This window comes from Parambassis ranga, chromosome 5 (genome assembly GCF_900634625.1).
Source record: "Parambassis ranga chromosome 5, fParRan2.1, whole genome shotgun sequence".
In the NCBI taxonomy this organism is placed as follows: Eukaryota; Metazoa; Chordata; class Actinopteri; family Ambassidae; genus Parambassis; species Parambassis ranga.
In genome coordinates, this window is record NC_041026.1 from 9895289 (window position 1) to 9918661 (window position 23373).

General features: G+C 42.8%; 1 protein-coding gene across 7 annotated transcripts in view; it reads left to right on the forward strand.

Moving 5' to 3' along the window:
• The first annotated feature begins 1835 nt into the window (after positions 1 to 1835).
• The window catches only part of anks1ab (ankyrin repeat and sterile alpha motif domain containing 1Ab), a 42221-nt gene continuing 20683 nt past the window's right edge, over positions 1836 to 23373 (forward strand). For all 7 annotated transcript variants that reach the window (XM_028406809.1, XM_028406812.1, XM_028406808.1 and 4 more), the window contains exons 1-4: positions 1836 to 1972; positions 2353 to 2730; positions 16217 to 16289; positions 22854 to 22969. In XM_028406809.1, the coding sequence (XP_028262610.1) occupies positions 2443 to 2730; positions 16217 to 16289; positions 22854 to 22969 (477 nt within the window). In that variant the 5' untranslated portion in view covers positions 1836 to 1972; positions 2353 to 2442. The remainder of the gene's footprint in view (positions 1973 to 2352; positions 2731 to 16216; positions 16290 to 22853; positions 22970 to 23373) is intronic.

The window sequence follows — 23373 nt, forward strand, 5'->3', positions numbered from 1 at the left end:
TCGCCGTCATAGAGATGATTAGATGTGCATTTCAGCGTGCTTCATTAGATGTGGCTTTTGTTATTGCCAGCCTGAGCGGTGTGTGTGGCTGTGTGAACCCTCGTCGGTGAGAGAAGGATGTTATCTTTTATGTCATGCACATACCAGGGGCTGCCCATAGGGAGGAGGTGAGCATGCAAGGAACTTGGCTGATTGAGGGCACAGGGCACAGAGGCGCGCTGTGCACGGCTACACTTGTGCCTGTGAATACTAAGGATGGCGCACAAGAGACTCTTTTGTCAGCGTCAGCTCCCTTTGAGAAGAGTCATAAATAGCACAGAGTGTGCGAGAGATCTTTTCTGCATTCCTGCCATATCATCAGCGTTTCCTATCTTTTAAAGCTCTCTAGATTCCAAGAGTTCCCACATTCTACAACCCACAGAACACAAAACAACACTTGATGGCATCCATGGTTATTATTAAATTATTTTTTTCAAAATGTATCACAGAAAGGTTGAGGAAATCGATGTAAAATCAAGAAGGTCCAATCTTGGTCGCACAGAATGGATGGGTTTTTCCAATCGAGCCATGGGAGAGATGCCAATATTCGTTGTTTTCTTTTTGTCGTGTGCATTCAGAATATGCCTCTCACTTCTCACTTGTTTTGTATCACACGGTCTCTCTGCTGTTTGCAATCAGCTCAGTGATGTACGCAATCCAATCTGCCAACAGTTTGCCAAGCTGGGGTGAAGATCCATGCACAAACGAAAAAGCTCACATTTCTGGTCGAAAAGAGAAACACATTTAAATGTCCTAAACAGCAGGAGGCTGCACACGCATGAATATTCAATCCATCACAACTGTAAATGCAAAACACCAGAAAACTAGCGAGCACCGTGAGCTGTTTCTACTGAATTTGTCTATTCATACATTTTCTTCTGCTTTCCAGGGATAAAATCCCAGCCCAAAACACATCTCGCCAGGAAGGTGCACAGGAGGCATCCTGACCAGATGCCCCAACCAGCTCCACTGGCTCCTCTCAATGTGGAGGAGCAGCAACTGCACTCCCACCATCCAGGGACCTTTGACAGTCTGGGCTGGGAACATGCTAATAATATGCACGAATAAAGATAAAAGCTATGAGATAAAAGCAACTTTTCAACATTTTGGGTTCAAACACCACTGACAGACTCCAAAGTTACAATACACAAAACAACGCAAGCGTTTCAGCCAGGTCCCTGCAAAAATCTCAGTTGTGTTTTGAGGATTCGCAGATAGTGATGAGATGTTTCTGAAGTGGTGTCTATTGGAAGATGTAAACAGGAATATTTCTGACTATTAGCTTTGCAAAGAGTTTAACCAGAACAAGTAAAAGATGAATATTTTGTGCATGTACACAAACAGATATTGATATGAACAGCTGAACTGGTGATAAGCTCACGTGCATCCAAGACTCATTAAGACATGCGACAGGTAAAGGCTGCTGTCTACAGTGTGCCTGGTCTGGTCTTTGACATCATGTGGACTGCTGGTTGCTTTAGGGAGACATGGCAGCAGACTACACTATTTGAAGAAGGTGAGTTGGCGGAGCCTTCTAAACGCTGTAGTCCATGCACATCCTTTCATGGTTTTGTATAAAAAGAAACAAACTTATTGGCAGTCAGTGCAGATTCCACAGAGGCTTTAAATGTCCTCTTTACAATAACAAAACTAAGTTCAACTCAGTCTTCATATATTCAGATATATTCAGACAGTCAGTAAAGGAGGAATCCTGGCTCTCCCTCCTTTAAAATGGAGCAGCCACCCAGTGCGTCAGTAACCTGATTACCCCAGCTGTCAGTCTGAATAAGGCCAGGCTTTGGGATCCTCCCGTCCTCTGATCCTCACAATGGGATAGAGCCAGTCCTCCTGAAGACTCCTGAAAACAAGCTCAGAACAGGACGGACACAAACACTCGGAAATAAAAGGAACCACAGCTGGACAAAGCCAGCAGGTAAAAGGATAACAGACTTCAGTTTTCCTGTTGTTAGACATCATTAACTTTTGTTGCATTGTTGTGTTTCTGAGTGAGAGTTGTGTAGCTTTATGTTTATAGCATGTGCATAAAAACACATCTAATCCTGTCTGACTCTTCCCCTGGGATTAATCTCTTTTATTAACACACACTTGATAAAAACAGTCGCCTGTGAATAGGAGAAAGTGAAGGCAGTCTGTCAGTGAGGGGAGGGCAACAGGATATAACTAGTGGGTGGACCTTTGTGATTGTTTCTGTGCACAACAAATCTCTCACTTATAGGCTGCCCTTCCCTCCAACTTTGTGTGACTTTGAGTGAGTTGCTGCATAGGAAGCTTCTGTATGTTATTATCTTTCAGTGAGACTCAAGGATATCCTCAACAAGAGGTTTAAGGGATCATTGTTTGGACTACAGGAAACTCTGAGCTGCAGTCGGCAGCTCTAAAACAATGGCAGAATGCACATCGGACGGCAAACCTCCCAAGGTGTTCCAGAATCCAAAAGCAGACATCAAGGACTCGAGTGGAGTTTCAGCTGCATCAGCAACAGTGGTTAAGATCAGACCAACAGACCTGGGGCTGATCCGAAGCCTCTCCAAGTCGGACTCTGACCTGTTGGCGTCGCCACTCGGAGAGGAGGATGGAGGTCTGGCCGGACGCAGTGGATCTGTGTCTAACTGCAGCTCCGGGCAGCCGTCCATGGAGCGCATGCCTTCCTTTGCCTCTGAGTGGGATGAGGTAACACTCAAGCTCTGGGGACGGGAAACAAGTGGGAGAGTGTGGAGTGGGCAGAGGGAGTGGCAGTGTTGCTGTGAAGGCATGGGCAGGCTTTCAAGTGGACTGTGTTAAGAGAGAGAGTGCGTTAGCAAGTGTGAATGTGTGAGAAAAAAGGAGGAGGTCGATAAGAGAAGCACCGCAAGATTAGTGTGAAAAAAAGATGATGCAGCAAGGCAGCACAATTCAGGAGAGAAGGAGGAAGGAAGGAAGGAAGGAAGGAAGGGTGGGAGCAGCAGAGACAGCAGTATGAAAGTGATCAGGAGTCCAGCAGAAGCAGTGATAGAGTAACTTTACCCCGGCTGTCGGCGGAGAACGCCTGCGGGCGAGTGCTTGAATGCATGAATGGCTTGATCACTTGCACCGACCTCCCTGTAGCAGCTCTGGCATCCAAGACTAATTGGGCTTGTGCTGTCATTCCACATCCACTCAGTACATGTCTCAAGGGCCGACCCACGCTTCCACTGTCTCCTCCTGCACTCTTCTGGCTCCTTTGCTCCGTCTTGCGCCATCATCCCCCCCCCCACCTCCATTAGCCCCAAAAGCCTGAACTTGTGATTTTTAAGCACTTTGGAGCGCCACTGCAGTTCAGCCTGAAGCACCTCATAGACCCCTAAATGAATAATCCATTTTTACCATAACTTAAATAGTCGGAGACAATGGAAACAATGGCTGATGACTGAAAATATATAATTAAATTACACAGCTTAGAGGCAAAGCAGTGTGATTTTTGCACAGCAGCACAATAGAACATTTCTGACACTTACCGCCTAGTGCCAAATGTGCATCCCAATGATAATATTTATAGGATTAGGGTATGTTCAAAATAGTGGAATATCTCATCATATATACAAACACTGTTTTCACTAACAACTTGAATAATAGTTGAAAACCTTTTAGGCTACGTTCAGACTGTAGCGACTCAAATATGATTTTTTTTATTTTAGGCGATGTGACTTTTTCAGGTCAGTGTGGACACACAAAACTGATCAGCAATCCTGATTATTCAAGCAGATTTGTGTCACTTCAGTATGTGGGCCTGAACTGGACTGTGGCATTGTGTTTCCATTGAGTTTCAAGCTTTTCTTAAAGTTTTATGGTCTGGTTTAGGCAGCGCTGTATGTGATAAGGGCACAGACATGTCACCTCAGAGGTTTTAGGTATCTTGAACTTGTACTTGGATTTGTGTGCCCTTCTCTTTATCACTGCTGACGGCCCGCTCCACCCCTCTGCTCCCTGACAGATCTGTTTATTCAGGCCATGTTGGGTGGGGTGTCCTGTTCTCAAGGGCATCCTGTTTTGCAGCTGTTCCCCAGTGTCTGTTTCTCCTCAGCATTTCAGGGGATTTGTTTGGGTTGGTGATGTGGGCGTGGGTATGGGCCAGAGCAAACACAGTAGCCCTGTAGTATTAACATTTAGGCCTACAGGGATTCACACATTTTTGACTCAGCCTCTAGTGGCCATAGGAGGAACTACTATTTCCACATTGCCTAAGTAGGGGCTGCTGTTGCTTGGCCACATTTAACTGGCCACAAGAGGGCACAAAAACACTTAAACACTGGATAGCGATTTCGTTTTTACCATCGTCCAGCATGTTCTTCTAAAGAATATAGTCAATACTTTTAATTTAAACAATTAACAAAATTTATAGATGTAAACATCATGAACTTTGGAGTCTCCAAATACCTTTTGGAGCCACTGTATTTCATCTACCATTAAATATTCAAACATTAAGCGACACGCAAGGCTCAGATGGAGCCTACCTTCAGGTCACATATACATAAAAACACTCTAACTTCTATGTCAGGACATGCCCACTCTGACAGCCACACTACAAAATGCAATTGCTGGCATTCACATGATGTTATTTCAAAAAAAAAGTTCAGGAATAACTACTCATTGACATTTTCAGTGCTACGTATACATTTTAAACTTTATACCGCCTGGCAGCTTATGAAACTGCTCACTATTTTTTTGTGTCTTATTGTAGTGAAAGCACTTTAAACTTAAGCAAAGAGAGGAGTCTGCTTATGTGATGAGACAGCTACTGTTGATTCTCTTTCCTGACACAGCTCCACTGCAGAGCAGCAGGGTCAGATGGAACACCTCACTTTGACTCATTCTGGGTTTTGGCTTTGCTGTAATTAAATAAAACTTTAATTCAGGAAAATGCTCAGAGAAAAGCCTCAAAGTCATTCGCCACATTCTCCGTGTCAGCATTGGTGAGTGCTGCTGATGCTTTATGATGGTGCATTATGATGTCCTCTCCATGTCCTGTCAGCTTTTGTTGGACTAGTAAATCATTCGCCTGACATGTGACTGGGACCCGGATGGTCCTTCTGCATCTTCTGCATTACTGTTTAATGTAGGTTTTAACAGGCGTGTGGCCTATTAGCAAAGCAGTGGGGACATGTCATCTTTGAATAACACAAATTTTTCAAATTACTATAAAAACGCCACCATATTCCAAATTTAGATTTTCAAACTAATTATGACACCTTAGGAAACATTGTTTTCTTGACAAGAGAACTGCAAGGCTGCCATGTTTTGGTGTCAAAATGTCATAAAATACCAAACAATACAGAAGGAACCCTCAAATTTGTTTATTTTTCAGCGAAAAAAAAAATTAACTTCTGTTAAATAATTGGATTGCACAGGAAGTACTGGGGTTTAAGTTTAAAAACATAAATAATAATTGGTGAGGTAAATTAACTTTTTTTAAGTGTATTAGAATATAACATTTTTAATTCTGTTTTCAGCAACTTAAATTCAAATTAAATTGCATAAAGGTACAGCTACGGGCATTTAAACAGCATGCAGGCTAACATGCTTTACACTTTTATGTACATTTATGTCTAATGAATTTAAAAGGCTAAGGATGAAAACAATTTGCATCACAGGGCTCATCAGTAATAATTATGAGTTCATCAGTTATAACTGTTACTACTGCTTGTAGTGAATCATTTTTCTCTGCAGCAACTCAATCTATTTTTTTAAGCTTTAGTGTCTCCTTAAAAAAAGCATCAAATTTGGCAATTTCGAGACCATAAAGATGTAGATTAGCTCAACATATCTTGCAGGTAGCACTTGAGAAAAAATATTCATGGTGCCATAAATAAAGCCAAAGCTTTAGTTAGCTACATCTACACGATGGCTTTTTTTATTTTAATGTCCTACGTCCTTTAAGAGTAAATACCCCAGGTGGCTCATTATTGCATATTGCATAATAAAAAAGGAATGCGAATGGAAAAGGCATGCATGATATAAATGATTGACATTCACTGCATCTTTTTAGTAAGGCAAAGGTTAACACAGCCACATGGTACAGATGCTTGAGTGGCTTCACTCGTGTGCATACTCTAAATTTCCCCCTGGTATTCCTGAGGTCCTTACACATGCAAAGCTCTTGAATTCCTTCTCTTAATGCCTGCGGTTTTACATAACATATGTGGATTTGGAAATGTAGTGAAAACACACATTTGCATCATGTTATATAGAAACTACTTTTCAATCAAAGTGTTTTTTGTTCATCTTTTTATGCAATAACTGAGAAAACAGTACAACAAAAGTCGTGAAAAATAGGTTACAAAATTGAATGAACCACACTGCAGAGGAAAGAGGATTCACACAAATGTGTTCATGTTGGTAATTTCAGCTGATAAGAAGGGACTATTTTTAAAGTACGTGTGTGTAAGCTGGTTCATAATTCATATAAAGAGATATGGAAGAGTGAACACATCCTGAGATCTGGTTAGACAGATGTGGTGCATGTATATGGGAGAAGTGGTGCTGGTGTTTGTGGGGGCTCGCGGGATTGGGGGTGGGGGTGTAGGGCTGAGTCCTGCCTCACCTGCCGTGTTTTCTCTTAAATTTCTCAACAGGTGTAACACATGTGGCACCACGTAGCTTACAAGCTGCTGTTTGAGTCCAGACACACAGAAGAATTGGTTTGAATAGGATACATTAAAGGTAGGGTAGGAGATTTTGAAAACTCAGTGAGAGTCAGCCAGATTTCGAAAGTAAACACACGCCCCTTTCTCTCGGAGCTCACCCCGAAGCCACGCCTCCCAATCACATGGACGCGCATTACCTGAAGACGAGCTGCGGTCTGTGACTTCGGCCATCGTGCACGTACCTCTCTGGTGCGCGCAGAGCAGGAAGAGAGTGACAACCGGCCAACACTCCGCGTAGGGTCCACCCAGAGGATTGGCTGATGTTTTTAGCATTTTATAGCTTCCACAGATGATTCATATTCTTCGTTTTAATGTGAAACTGCTGAACTAGTTGGTTGCTATCGGATTGTAAAGAGAAGTTACGCTAATTTAACAAAAAGTGCATCAGAATGAAATCTCCTACCCTACCTTTAATGATGGATTCATAGTTTGATAGCTGTATAATGTTATTTAGAATCATGTTCAAAAGTTAGTAAATTATTTATTTAATGTGACGTTTTGATTACAAAACATTCCTGAATCATCACTGCTCCACTGCCGTGCTTGACAGTGGGTATATATGAGGCGTTTCTACTGAAAGGCTGTTCTCACCAAGATGGCTGTGAGCACTGGGGTCAAAGATCTGCCCTTTGGTCCCACCTGTCCAGTTCTGTGGACTTCAGCCGTTGCTTCCATGTGCCTAGAAGAGTTGTTCTCCTGGAAATTTTCCAAACAAACTGTACTTGTTCAGTCTTCTTCCAATTGTGCTGTCAAGGACATTAACATTTAACATGCAGCAAGGCCCGTAGCTCTGAGATTGTATTTCTCTGAGGATGGTCTGACCTTGTGCTGAATTTGCTGCAATCTCCACTCCTGGGAGGATTAACAGCTGTCTTGAATGCAAATAATCTATTTTCCTTTAGAATGTCCTAATAGTTTGGAAATGGTTTTATAACTGTTTCTAGACTCGGGGCAGCAACAGTTGCTTCTCTAACACCATCTTTTTCTCCTTGTGTGTTAACATACACCTGCTGATGATGGCTTCATCAAGGACTGATGATTGACAGCACCTGCTGCAGCTCGCCATCTTAAGTCGTATGGAGGCACTGAGAAGATACTTATTGTTGTCGCTAGTTTTATTTATTTTATTTCTTTTGGCTTCATTTTTTTAACAAAGGTACATGTCAGAGGATTTTTTATTATGTTTTTACATACAAACAAACAGAGAGGGTACTAATGTCTGAACATAATTGTCTATCTGAAGACATATTTAGTAGTCTTGAGCATGAAATGAAAATCTTTCCTGTCAGAATAATTTATGTTTAAAGTGGATTGATAAAGCAGCTTGTCTGAATATGAATACATTTGAAGTGTAGTGAGATTGTTTTGCATTCAAAAGACAGTTTTGCAGTAAAATCATGTAACCGAAAAGCAATGAAAGCTGCGTTTAAATGCTCACACCTCACAGCAAGACGGCCAAAGTTTAATTCATAATTCTAAATGACCTGCAGGTGTAAGTGGTGAATGGCTGACCGGCTCAGGCTGCATACCTCCTCTCACCAAGTGACAGCTGGATCAGGCCCCAGGCCCACATGATCCTGTACAGTATATTTGTTTTATACTACAAGGCAGGAAGTGTGGACATTTTGTTTTATTATTTATACCTGCCTGGTTGTTACCCCAGCTTCCTGCTGGAGTTTAGTTTTAAAATGTGTGTGCAGGTTGAATATTTAACCCCTAAATATACGGCAGCTGTCAGTGAAAGCCGTTACCATGCTACTGCTTCCAAGATGGCTGGCGTGTCTTGCTCTTGTATAGCTGCATGTATCCATATATAAAAGCAGAAAAGCCATCAATATAGCTTTTATATATGGATACATGCAGCAGGTGAATCATATCCTCATAAATATCAAAAAAATCAGTCACGTATAATATCTTTTTATACAGCTGGAAAAAACAGAGGATTACAACCGCCCTACATTGACCGTATATCTGACTTTACAGCTAAGACTTTATTTATGCTGTGTGGTTCCAAAGCTGTCAAATAAATAAAAATCAATCCAAATCACAAGCAACTGCTTATGTGATCCGAGTCTTGTATACTGTGGAGCAACAGGGCCATCTGTCTTTATTGACAGTGATACTAAGGCGGTAATCCTGTTTCCAGACCAGGGCCACTGAAGCAGGCAGCCCTTTTCTTTTAGTTAGTTTATTACATGCAGCCATTCTTTCCATTATCTCTTTGTTTTTGGGCTCACAGCCATCATTTATGTGCAGGAGACGCTGGCTCGGTGAACAATGATCTACTCTGTATCTCATTGCAGCACATTGTTTAAGATCATTTCACATTATTTCTGTCGTATTAGGTCGCAGGAGGTCTCCTAGACAAGAAAAATGGGAGGAAGGGAAAGAAGGTCCTGTGTCCCGACTCCTTATGCAAAAAGTGTGGCACAGGCCAGAATTCTCAAACATGTCAGCATGAAATATAGAAAAATATAGAAATTAAATTGGGCGCTGTGCAACAAAACCACAGCTGGCCTGACTGTAATTGTCGATCCAGCTCATATGTTGAGCTCATATTAGAACAAAAACCTGCAAGCAGTGTAAAGGGATGTCTCAGCCTTAGGTGCTGATCTTAATCCTTTAAAAACCAGCATCTCCATGTTTAATCTGACATGTTTACCTAGATTCATTTTTGATTAGATGCGTATCTGACACACTTTATTAATCACAGCACAAAAACACTGAAGTCCTTGATCCAAAGCTATTTATAAAAAGTATTTTGGTGTTTAATTCATCAGAAGGTGTGCAGCAGCCGTTTTCAGGTGTGTGTTCACACTGCCACACGAAGAGAGAAAGACAGAAGCAACTGTTGTTATAAATCCTTTTCTTAACAACGTGGAGTTCAACATTCTACGGAGAAATGGATTATTTGCATTCTAAACAGCTGTCGGTCTTCCCAGGAGTGGACGTCTCAGCAAATTCACCTCAAGGTCAGACCCCAAAAAAACCCCAAAGAGCTACATCTCAAAAGCCTGCAGGCCTCGCTTAGCATGTTAAACGTTAAATGTCTTTGACAGTATCATTAGAAGAAGACTGAACAAGTATGGTTTATTAGACAGGGTTGCCAGGACTCCTTTGTCTATGAACAAATGAGACTAAAGTGGAGTTGTTTGGTCCTAATGTTCAACACCATGTTGGTGAAACCAAACACAGCATTTCAGAAACATTAACTAATTAATTACAAACTTACTGAAAAAGTGAGCTCTTAAACACAACAGGTCATTTGATAGGAACTGACTATGAGGAGAACTTTTAGTGCTTAGTTGGTCTATGCTCTATCTATGCTCCATCCACTAACATAATGGGGGTGGGGTTTGGGACCTATACTGTCTCCGGCCACTAGGGGGCAATCAGGATATTCTGGCCTCGCTATTAGAAGTTCAATCAGGAGAGACTAAGGTGACTGAATGAGGAAAATTATTTATTCAATTACAAAGAATATATGAAATGTGCTTTGGCGTTCTAGACCCCGATGCGATGACCAACATCCGAAAAGGGAGGAAAGGACAGGAAGTGAGGCCGCTTAAACAGGAATCCCCCCGGGTCTAGACCTGGTGGTGGTGAAGGAGCTGGAGAGCTGGAGAGGCCTGCGCTGTTGAGAAACTGGTGGTGCTTGGGGTGGAGGAGGGTTGCAGATGTCGATCTGAAGGCCAGCTGGAGAAGAGACGAAAACATTTAAATGTTTTTGCTGAGCTGTGATTGGGCAGGAGAGGGACAGATCGACAGCTGATTGGTTGGGGAGGTGCTCTAAATTAACCACCTGATTAAGGTGGGAGGTTAGAGAGAGAGAGAGGGGGGATGAGTGTGAAGAGAGATAAAGCATGTGGAGGATGAAGAGGGAAAGAAAGAGAGAGTTGGAAAATGATGAAGATGAGTGGTAGTCTTCCTGTTCGAACTTGTGCTAAGAGCTTCATTTGTCATGTCATCCATCTTTATATACAGGCTCTGACACATTATAAAAAACATAATAATTTCCCCTGTTTGTATTAAGCCTGTATTTTTGCCTCTAGCTCAGGTTGAGATTTTTCCAAGTAATTACAATAAAATATTCCATCTCCTGGGTTACTTCAGGATTCTAAATGTTCTCTTGGAGTGTCGCCACGTGTATTTTTTCAGAGGCAGTGATGCATATAATGAGCAAAGGTATAATAGGGACTGTAGAGAAACACACTCAGGCTGACAAATTAGAGTTAAAAAAACAACAAGAACTGGTCGACTCCTGGCTAAGTTAAACTCTGTTTAAAGCGTCTCTAACAGGCTGAAGCTGCACTGATTGAAGTCTGGAAAACTATACAAATTTAGCAGGGATGCACAATATAACTGTGATTGCAGCAGGAAATGTTTATATATTCTGCTGCCGTAATAATGACATTTCAGTTCATAATTACGTCTGATAAGGAGTGAGATGCAGACTGGGGATGCCATATCTTGTGACATGATGCGAGTTCAGCCTGCAGATAAACTGCTGCTTATTCACAGCTGGGAAGTTTTGCACAGATAGACAGAGCCTGTTATGATAGCTAATAGCAAATCCTCATGAACCAGCTACAAACTCACATTAAGCGTTGTAATGGCTGAGCTTAATTATCCTCCCCTTATTTGACACTGCTGTTGACTCTGACACTGAGACTAGCAGCAGAGGACACAGGAGAGTATGAACGAGTAGACTGAGATGATCTAACCACCATGGACCACTGCTCTGATCTTAATCTCTTAAATTAAATCAAGACCAACATTCAGACGAGCTGCATCTCGTACCACACAGAGAACCTACATCTGCTGGAATACTTGCTTAAGTTGTACTCGGTGTTGCCACATATATAATAAATATCGTATTTGTGCATCATTTTGGAGCTCATCCTGCATGCGAGGTGTTTGACACCTTGCTTACAGGCGCTGCCATGTGGGGGGAAAAAATGCAATCCTGGAGCTTGTAGGAAGTTTGAGAGGTGGAGCTGCATTGTTGCTGTTTACGAGAATAGCTGTTAATGACCCAGTTGGCTACTTGTGTTAGTATTCTGACGGTCTGTGGGAGTTTAGGTCTGTGGCTATCAACTGTGGGACTGCAGTGGAGCTGTGGTGGTGTGACTTGGTGTGAAACTTTCTGAGGTTGGCTGTTAGCACTGTATTGTATGTGACAAAAAAACGATGTCTGAGTAACCCACATCTGTTAAAGGAAGTGTGGGAGAGTGGCCTGGTTGAGAGTGGGTGTGACTCATGAAACAAGCCGGGTGAGAGAGGGCTTGATTGCTGCAGGTGATTTCAATCATGAGAGACTCAGCGAACTGAATGAGAAAGATTTATTAAGTACAAAGTTCCTAGACCCCATCATGAAGACCACATCCGAAAAGGGGGGAAAATGCAAGAGGAGAGGCCGCTGGATCAGATGATCCCCCTGGGGTTTAGACATGGTGGTGGTGGAGAGCTGGAGGGCAGGAGGCCTGAACTGGCGTGGATCTGGTGGTGCTTGGGGTGGAGGAGGGTTGCCGGGTTTGATCAGAAGAAAGCTGGAGAGGAGATTGAGACTTTTAAATTTCGTGCTAAGCTGTGATTGATCAGGAGAGGGACGGAAAGCGACAGCCGATTGGTGAGGGAGGTGCTTTCTATTAAGTGTCTGACTAAGTGAGCGGAAGAGAGGGGGAACAGAGGAGTGAGGGATAGGAGAGAGATTAGGAGCAGATCGGGATAAATGGTGAATGATGGAAAACAGATTGAACTTACGCTAAGAGCTACATTTGTGTTTACTGATCAACCCCCCAAAATCGGCTAAAATGTTGCTCCTGATTTCTGCCTGTTGTGTCCTGAGAAGAGCCCCAGTAGTGAGGAATCTGCTGTAGGAAGGTTTTTCCAACATTTGTATGTCAATTTCTTTTTCCATTCTATAAGTTAGTTGGCCAAAAGTTAGTCGGCCATGTGGCTTCGAGTTGGTTGGGGGACAGTGTTAAGAGGCAATGAATAAACTCTTTTCAGACACATTTGGACATACTACCAATCAAATAAACAAAGAATGTGATGTAGGCAGAAAGACGAGTATTAACATAAAACATGCAAAGTAGCAAGCAGTGAAGTAGGTACGCTTGTGATTGTTGTTGATTTAGCTGTAAAAACAAGCCGTTATAAGCAGTTCCACACATACTTTTGAATGAGGCACGCAGCAAGTCATCACATAAAGCCTGCTCCATGACGGGCCAGACTCCGTTGTCCTTATGTTTGGTCAGCGATTTAAATTGGACATCATGATATCTAAGACAGGGTGTCAGAAGTGATTGAATTCCATCAGCTGGTTGAGTTGCACTGGAAAGAAGTGCAAAATGATTTCACCTGTACTGTCAGATATTTCTCACTGCAGCACTTGAGCATGAAAGGTGACATAAAGTGGACGATTTTTTTGCAGTCTGTGCAGAAACTGAGCAGCACATTATCAACCAGTATTAACATGCAAATCACTTGGGGATGATGTCTTATCACTCAGTTGAGCACCACTGATTTAATGATACTGTCCACTCAGGGCCCCTTGTGCTTGATGACAGTGTTATCAATTGCATTTCTGTGTGAATAGATCTTCTTACTTTATTCCCAGCCAGCTCCTAAAAAAGTGCACTTACAGTCAAATGAAATGAATTTGCACGGTCAGCATGAAGCGAGCAAAGGTGGATACAGTCTTAAACCAGTGAAAAGATCTGCTAAAGCTCAAACTACAATTAAAGATGTGATTTGATCACACCAAATATTGTTTATAATTATTTTTTTTACTGAATTGTTATTTATAAACTGTACATAGTATTGATATCAAAAGCACCCTGATAACAAAAAGATGTTCAGTCGACATTCGTGTAGCCCTCCGCGGCTGCCTGGGGTCGAGAAATATTTGAGCGCTTTCGCTATGATAAAACTGCTTTCCTCACAAGCAGCCTTTTTTTGACAGGTTTTAATAATGGTGCACTTAAGCTTAGATGTAATGCACTCCTGATGTGTGTGTGTGTGTGCGCCTGTGTGTATGTGATATAGAATGTAACTGGGTTAATTCAAAAAGTAATGTGAGGTCTGCATTGCTGGAGGCATATGCCATGCGTCCCACGTGCCTGACTTCCAAATGAATCAAGGCTTTTCCACAGTGTTGATGCCACTAGCGAAGTGCATAGGGCTTTTTCAAACACTAAATATTACATCAAATAAGCCTGGCTGTGTCTCTTGTGTCACTAGTGAAAGCAGTTTTTCAGGCTTGCAAAAAAAAAAAAAATCTTCATTGCTGATTGTGAACAGAGTGATTCTAAATTTAGCTTCCTGCCTGATGTGCAGTATTTTGAACAGATTTCAAGGTGAGCCCAGCCTGCTATTTATTGGCTTGCTCAGAGTTGTCAAAATGTGTGTGTTGATGTGTATAGTCTGTGTGTTTACAACAGGCTGAACGATGTTCTGTGATTGAGGTCTTATTGTCCTTGAAGCATGACGTGTCAGCAAATAGCGTGGCGCTCTGTAGACAAATGCTAACACTTAACCGGTGACAAGAGCGCTTCTTATTCAGACATGATAAGTCCTGGACTGTTTGGTTGAGCTGAAACTCAAACATGTATTCAACTAAATTTATGTGTATTTTTGCAGGTATGAATTACATTAGATTTAGTTTCCTAACCATTAATTTTTAACGCCAACCACGAGTAAAACATGAAACTACCACATTGGTAGTGTCGGAACGGATGTGAACCCTGAACTCCTGGGTAAAAGTTCACTGAATTTTCATGGCTATATTGGGCCCCTGAGCAGATGGTGTAGGACTATACGTCCATATGTTCCGTTCTGGCCATCCAGCATAATCATATGCGTGTTTTGTACCTGGGGGATGCGATGGATTATGGTCCAGATGTGCTGTTTATCTGTGAGGTTGGAAGAAAACGGCAAAAGGTTAAAAGTGAAGCAGTAAAGTGCTTTGAATCAAAGCTAATTATTTATCTGTGCTGTCCAAGTGGTGGAAAGTAACTAAGTATTTGTACTTTGTTACTGTACTTAAGTACATTTTTATGTATTTATACTTTACTTAAGTAAAAATAATAATACATACTTTATACTTTTACTCCATTACATGTTGCAGCTGTTACCTGTACTTTCTACTCCACTACATTTCTACAGTGTTAGTAGTTACTTGTTACATGTGATGAACACAGTGCTGGACTGATGTGAGGTCAGACTCTGCATGAAGCTGGTGTCACGCTGCCAGCTGTGTTTCTATAATGAGCCTCAGTCATGATGCTGGTGCTCTGGCTCAGTTAGCTAACTAGTTAGCTGCTGTCTACTAACACAGGTCCATCCATTAATGTCTGATTAACATGAATCATAACATGAATCTACAGCAGGAACACTGACACAGTAAAATGCTGAATGCCTGTTTTTTATTAGCAGCCTCTCTGTTCACTGTCCATAGCTGCTTCTGGACTGAACCTGTACATTAACTACACATGGTCCATTTTAATTTTAAGATGATTTCTTTGATTATTTTAACCTGTTCAGATCCTTTGCAAAGGAAATCAATAATATATATACAGTGCGTGAGTACTTTTACTTTTAATACTTTAAGTACATTTAAAAGTCAGTACTTAAGACTTTTACTTAAGTAGGATTGTTGATGTAGCACTTCTACTTTTACTTGAGTATATATTTTGCTGGGTAATTGTACTTTTACTTAGCTTCAGTACTTCCTCCACCGCTGGCTGTCAAGGGCACCAATCCATTGTCTGTATATATGCAATCAAGAAGTACTGCTGGGATCCTGTCTTTTTATGGTCATATTGTATCACATATAAAAACTTGATGGTTCACACTCCTCCCCCAGAAGCAGTTTAGAGGAAATGAAGCCACCACTCTGTTATCCTGCAGAATAAACAACAGCAAACAAACAATCTGCAAATGTGTTTTGGCTCTGGAAAGTCAGAGTCTTCTTAAATAAACATTTTTGGCTCTAAGCCCCAAAACAAATCTTTTCTGAGTTGCTCTGTAATCTCCTGCATGCAGCATTGTGCACACTTAACCTTGCAGTAAGCTATTGCTTTATTCTGTGAAGCCTAAATAATACAGGTCTGAGAGGGCAATCGAAGACTCGCAAAGAAACAGTCAAGAACAGATTTCAATCTCCTGAGGCTGAGTATATGTGCAGCTCACACTGGGTAAAGAACTTCCTCCAGGCTGCAGTTTGTGGAGACTGTTGATTGTAATTCACCTTATCAGCCAGCTGTGTTTTCGCTGAGTGGTAGATTAGTCATTGAATTGCTGTCCATGTCTGACTGTTGCTTATAATCAATCATTGCGAGGCATTCTGCCTTCTTCCCAAAGTTCCCAACACACTGCCACCTCCTTCCCCAGTCCCACTCCCTCAGTGTTCGCTTTTACAGTTGATTTGGCACATTGTACATGCATGGAAGTGTTTCATTTTTTTGTGATATTTTAATTGTTCTCTTCAACAGATTGAGAAGATCATGAACCTGATTGGAGCAGGCATCGAAACGTCCAAAAACAACCAGCCTGAATCCAGCTCCGGTAATGCTTCAATACTCACAGTGTTGTCATGATGACAGATGCTAAATTCTGAAGCATTTTTCCCCAAAACAGAACAATGTGTTTTGAATATCATTCAGGAATTTTATTAATGCTAAATCACAAATGGGGTTTATGGGAGAAAGTTGGTCTTTCTCTATTACTAAGAAATATTATTATTGCTGTTGTTATAAGTTAAAGGTAGGGTAGGAAATTTCATTCTGATGCACTTTTTGTTAAATTAGTGTAACTTCTCTTTACAATCCGATAGCAACCAATTAGTTCGGCAGTTTCACATTAAAACGAAGAATATGAATCATCTGCGGAAGCTATAAAACGCTAAAAACATCAGCCAATTCTCTAAAATTATCTAAACTTTGTTTCTTTAGGCCTATTTGAACTGTTAGGAGGCCACGATGAGATCTCGATTGTTCATAGCTCAAATTCATGTTCAAATGTTAGCAGCAGTCTGACATTTTACACTTTGTTACTGGTAACATTTCTGAGCAGCAATGTTTCCAAGAACTCCTGTCTAGTCCTCAAACACGTTTTCACAAAGGATGCTGGGTAGTTCTATTGTTCCTATAAGTCACAGAAATCCAACCTGACATTTGTCTGGCACGTTGTTGTTGTTCGTTCCTCACAAGGTTTCCATTTTATGGAAAATCTAATTTAAAACTCCCCTCACTGTTTTTTTTTTCTTGAGTTACTGTATATCTCAATAGTGCCTGAGTTGATAGCATGCTTCATCAAGTGTCCTTCAGGCTGAGCAGAGGGGGAAGCCAGCTGGCATGAGCTCAGTTTGTTTAGATATCACTCCTGGGTTGTTACAGTGTAAGACTACCTCTGATGAGGAAAACTCATCATACAGGATTGTGTAACAACTTTTCTCATCAGATTTGTTTAGGTAATACGTTCATTAGTTATGTGCACTAGGCTTTATAGTCTCCCAGCAGCTGCTGACTATAGCAATGTGTAACATCACCCAGGCTGAAAGCCAGCATGTAATTATGACAGATGCTGGAAGTAAAACTATATGAAGTATAAGTCATGGCACGTCAGTCAGTTTACTACCGTTTATTTCTAATATCACATCTTCCTGTCATTGAATCACTCTATGTACTGTAGCTGCCAGAAGGGTCTTTGCGTTACATGAAGTCATGCAGAACGCTTGAAGTTTTGTAATATCTGATTTGATTGGCATCAGTCATTCACTACCTCGGTGTCAAGGGTTTGTCATCAGGATGTAGCATCATGAAGGATGCACCATCCAGTGTTATAAGTAGGGATGTCCCGATCAGGTTTTCAGGTTTTTTTAACTGTGGATTTCCACATGTGCACTGCTTCGCCAAACTGCCCGCAACGCATTGTCGCCAACTTTAAGTGCTTCAGCCTTCCTAAGCTAGGACATTTCACACATGCAGCGGCTCATCGAGGTTTTGAACCTTTCGCACCAAAGGCAACTGTCATACCCCTACACTACAAGACACAGAGCCACCCTGCACAGAAGGTGTTAAGTTTGACAGCCCTAACATATATCCGAGTCCTGATCGGGAGGTAATGTCCGATTCCGATCGAGTCTGAAATCACGTAATTGGGCCCGATTTCCGATCACGTGATCGGATCGGGACATCCCTATATATGATCTCTATCTAACCCCTTAACATCTAACCTCCACCAGTAGTTTTTGAATACCTAAATGAAATTGAAACTTAACAGAGGGCATTGACAAGATGATCATCTGTCCCTTAGTATAAACGTAACCTTTTGTCGGATCTGATGGGTGTCTTATTGACCAAATGTGCTGTTGTTATGTAAGATTGTGTTGGTTGATGTATGAGGGGTACTTTAGGGTAGAAAGCTGACAACCACCCCTTTAATATTCATGCAATTAAAATAAGAGAAATGTGAATAATAATTCAGTAATCAGGTTGAACAGTGGTGAAGAAAACCCGACATGGACTCAAACTCTACATTGCATAAATGAATCTTTACTAATGTGATGATAATGATATAAAAATGACTTTAACTGCAGGCCTGGATCACCTTTTTTAGGGCCATTATCAAATGATTCATATTTGTTGTTATTCAGCAAAATGGAGGCATTTTATTAGGCCAAGCAGCCGCAGCAGCATTAATTTATGATTTTAATTGTGACTTGACTTCCAGCTCACTGAGCATTCCTAGATTAATTACAATCCAAACAATTAAGACCTGGAGTTATTCCACATTATGTAATAGAAAATATGGTGTTTGTTTATTTTTATTTTTTTCCCCCCTACACTTATAGGTGTGAGCTATTTATAGGCCCTGGCATGCTGAAAGTGTCCCAGATTCAGCTGAGTCATACAGTCACTGCTGTGATTTTAATCATAGATTGTGCACAAATAGTTTCAGAGGTTGGAAGAATGCTTTTGTTGCTGTTTTTGTGAGTGTGTAAAAAGGTCATATTTCTTTTTTTTAACCCCCACTCCTCAATGTAATGAAAGGAACAAATAGGTACCATTCTGAATAATCACAGGCGAGGCAGGGGGATGGAGAGGAGAGAGGAGAGGAGGGATTACACAAAGATGGAAACCTAAACTGTAAATCTTCCTTCCACTTTTATCTTTCTATTGTGCTATAAGTGTGAAAAAAATATTATCCTCTATCCCCGTTTTGTGTATTTTTCCATCTATCCTTTCCGTCTCATATCAGAACGGTCAATTCATCTTCTAAAAATTTTATGCATTTTGGTGCCATTCTGCATGCTCCAGGATGAGTCTGTTTGTGTGTGTTTGCGTGCCCATCACGAGTGCTGCGATTGTGTGTTAACAGAGCACAGAGTAAATGAGCTTAAAATGAGAGAGGGTTTGGAGAGAGAGCACGGCTAACAGCACACAGGAGGCATCGGCTCGGTTTGTGTACAGGCACAGTCTGACGTTCAAAGGGAAAGAGTCCGCCTTCAGTTTCCCTGAATTAATTCAGCTTTGCGGCTCATTTTCTCCAGTGCTTGGGTGTGTTGACAAGGAGCTAGTGCTTTTCTCCTGTTCTGATAAAGAGGCACAGCTTTATCTAGGCACAACCCTTCTACCTTCTCCCCCCTGTAAATAGGCCTTTTCTGGGGTGCTCCTTGGAGCCAAGTCTAGACCTCACACAGCTCAAACAGTACGGAAACCCACATGGATAGATTTGACAGCTTGGGCTGTTTAACAGGGGATAATACAGTGACCCAGTTCCCCCCTATGGAGGAGCATCGGATACTCCATCAGTCAGTAATTAGGTCTTACTACCGTGGGAGGAGTTGCTGTCCCAAATGAATGGACGTAATCAGGTGGGGCGGCTGGTATTTTTATCAGTCTTTGTCTGGATATTGTGTTGTAAAAACTGAGTTTGGTATGAGGCTCAGCAGGAAAGAGTAAAGGAGGAGGAGGAGGATCTTGTAGTGAATCATAATTAGTCCACTTCAATCCTTCTTACTTCCTATTACCATCTTATCTCACCCATATGTTTCATCACCGCCTCCTCTTATTAGTCTTTTCCTGGGTCTTATCTGTCTCATTCTCCCTTTCTCCCTCAGTCCATCATTCCTCTCCTCGGGTAGAGCAAATTTTATTGCAGACTGTTTCTGATAAGGAATGAGGAGCGCTGGTCCTTGTGGATGACTGATGGTCACATAGACTTGACCTGGTCTTTTACCTGATTGTTAACGGCAGAACAACAGGGGTATAGGTGGCCAATTACGGAGGAGGTTCAATCAATAGCCCTTCACTCTGCCTCCCTCCAGTGTCACTGCTTCTCCTTGCCCTGACTACCTTCTTCCTGACTGGCTGACTACCCGTCTGGGAATGTGTGAGGTGATTGCACACTGCTTGAAAGCCTGCATAATTACGCTCTGCCGCTCGCAGCTGTACCCAGATAACACCAGGGCTGGATGCAGTGATCAGCCAGTTGCATAGGTGGGTGCTAAAGTCTTTCAGAGTCAGTTGGTGCAGTCCTTTAGCCCAAATCTATCTGAATTTTAGATCATCTCAGTCGCTTATCCAAGCTGTTTCCTGTGAGTAGCCTCTGTCGTGCTCTAAAAGCGGTTGACGTGACATGAGCATCTGGAAGTACATAATGGAATTTGCCTCTTTTCTGTCATGCTGGATGGCGGGATGAGATGGAGAAGAGACAGGTCTTCTCTTCTCTTCTTTCCTCCTGTATAAGTAGTGACTGCTGACTTGAATCAATGCTGCCCCCACTTGTCCTATCATCAAAGTAAGATGTAAATGACTTAAAGCCTTCTGGTAATAAGCAGGGGTTTGAGCAGACTCTTTGTTTTAATATCCTGCGTTAGCCAAAAAATTTGGAGAAAAAATTGTGAGAGGAAAAAAAAAAACTGCCGTTGCTCCTACAAGACAGAATCGAGGCTCCGTCATCTCTTTACATTCTGGTCATTCTTTGTAGAAAAGGACTGATTTTGGGCTCTCAGTGCTTGTTCCCCGCCTCTGATGGTAGTGTCCTTTCTGCACTGGCAAGATCAGAGTGCCTCTGTGCAATTCTAATCAGTGCAGTGGAGGGAGACAGGGGGGAGAGGTATGGTAAGGTTACAGAGAGAGCGGCAGAGAAGTGTGGGGACGTATGCATTTGTATGAGAAGGAAAAGAAGGGGGGCAAGGTAGAAAGAGGGAAAAGGTGGTAGAGAGCGACAGACGATGAAAGAAAGAGAGTGTGTTTGAGAACCAGAGGCAAGAAGCGAGACAAGAGTGAGGAAGAGTGCAAGCCAGAGAGGAAGAGAGAAAGAGAGAGGGAGGGGAGTTGATATAGTGGGAGAGAGAGGGAGAGGTGGTTACGTGGAGCAGCACCCCACTTCATCAGGCAGCATACGGCAGCCCTGCAGTGCGATCACACAGTATGGGAATGGGGCTATGAGATCGAGAGCGAGAGAAAGAAAGCAGAGACGAGAGCAAGAAGGGGAGGGGAGTTAAAAAGAAGAGCTTGAGGGATTCGCTCGGATGAAAAGGGGGGATGATCACTGAGTCTGTTGCCTGTCGTGGTCGTGGGAAGGACGTGGCAGCAGTGGTTGAGGCTGATCTGTGGTCTCCTGTGTTGAAGTAGCCGGCATCAGGACGTTATGCCCTGTGAGCAGTGAGGGGGTAGCGTGTGTGAGCCAGGAGCAGCTGCTGTGACTGCATCTGCGCTGCCTGCATGTCTCAGACAGGCAGGGGATGCAGCAAACCTCTGCCCTGAGCACACAGGCTGCTAGCTGTACCCAGCGAGGAGAAGGAGAGCCAGGTGGGCTGGGGAAGGGGGAAGGAGCAAAGGGGAGCACCTGCCTCAGGAAGGAGTCAGCTTAACCTGCACTGTGGTCCTGCGGTGGTCCTCGCTTCAGAGTCAAGAGGCTCACCTCCCGTCTGTTGGATCTGAACCTGGATTTACTGCTTTGAGAGATGAGAAGCACGTTCTGTGGCGGAGCCGCACAGCCAGCAGCCTGCTGAAGAGTGTGAATGCTGGGCAGCACAGGGAGCACTGGAACCACCAAGGACACAGAGCCTCTTTACACCGGCAGACAGCTTACCTTTATCAAGGAATCTATACTTGGATTTGATTATGAATTGAGGAGTTTGGAATCTGCACACTGTGGAAATTCTAAGCCAACGTTTCTTTGATGTAGGATTTACAATATGTCTACCTGACCGTACTCTGTGTGGCTCTGGAATAAGGACGAAATATGATTTAAACAAATGTGTATTCCTTGATCACAAAAATATATATATATATATATAACATGAGTACCTCAACAGTACTTTAGAATGCTGCTACCTTCATTGTATGAGCCTTGTCCTAGCTCTCAAAGAGGTTGACCAATGAAGCCATGGGACTCAGCCAGAGCTTTACAAGTATGTGGTGAAAACCCTGACAGATTCATTTTGGGGGAACTGAATATTTCTGTGTTACATCCTGATGGAGTAATTTCTGAATTTAGAATAAATGACGGGGATATTTTTAGTGGAGTTATAATTAGAGATATATTAAAAATGTCAAATGTAGTGATAAATAATTTCCACTTTCCCTCAGCCTGAATAGAAATAATCTCTTGACTTGTAGTGTTGTTATGTTTTTGGACTAGCCAGACACTGTTTCTTACACTCGCTCATCTGCTCACTAAAGGAATGTTTAGTGAGCCCTGTTTGTTGGAAGATGCCGTAGTGGCTCAGTCCAACATAACTAACGACACCAAGCTTCAGATGGGCTTCCTTCTTCCCTGCACTACCTCCACCCTCGCCTGACATTTCCAGTCAGTCACACTAACCACCAGTGGGTGTATATTAGCTTAGTCAGTCCCCTGCGGGGCTTGAGCCGTGCCTGCAGCACTTCCTTCCCTCCTCCTGTGTTTTGAGTTTTAGCGGGGCCCCCGCCTGTACCGTGGGAGCCCCTCACCCCCCGGCCTGGACCCTGTCTCCCCCCCACCCCGCCTGGTGCTGCTGCACTCGGCTCTGCCTCTGCTGGCCGAGGATGATGTGGCAATGCCATGTGTCGTCCTCTGAGTGCCGCTGCTACCGGCTGAACGGCTTCTCCCTGCTGAAGCGCTTCCCTCTCTCGGCAGATGGGGCCTGTGGTAAAGCCCTGGACCAGCCGGTGGGAGAGTGGCTGGAACACGTGGGGCTGCCGCAGTACGAGAGCAAGTTCCTGCTCAATGGTTTTGACGACCTACGATTCATGGTGAGTCACCTGCAGCATGTCATCCGAGGGGTCAGTTCCATTTTACATCACCCTGACTCTGCCTCTATCAACCTCCCTGCATTTGTCTTTTTATGTCACCACACTGCACTCTCACACGCTGCTTGTCTCTTAGTAACTCCATACCCTCCCTCCTTTCTCTTACTCACTCACCCCTTCACCCGTTCCTTTTCCTTCATCACACTTGCCCCTTCCCCCCTTCATAAGTCCTCCTCACCTCTCTGCAATGCATGACCCTGCTAAGATTTATGGTCCCTCACTGGAACCTTTAAGAGTATGGGCTGTCAACAATGGCAAGACAAATGACAACCAAAACCCATTAACTTTTTCCCAGCATTTCCAATCATGCTATCTAATTTACCGTACAATGCTAGAGATACCGCCCC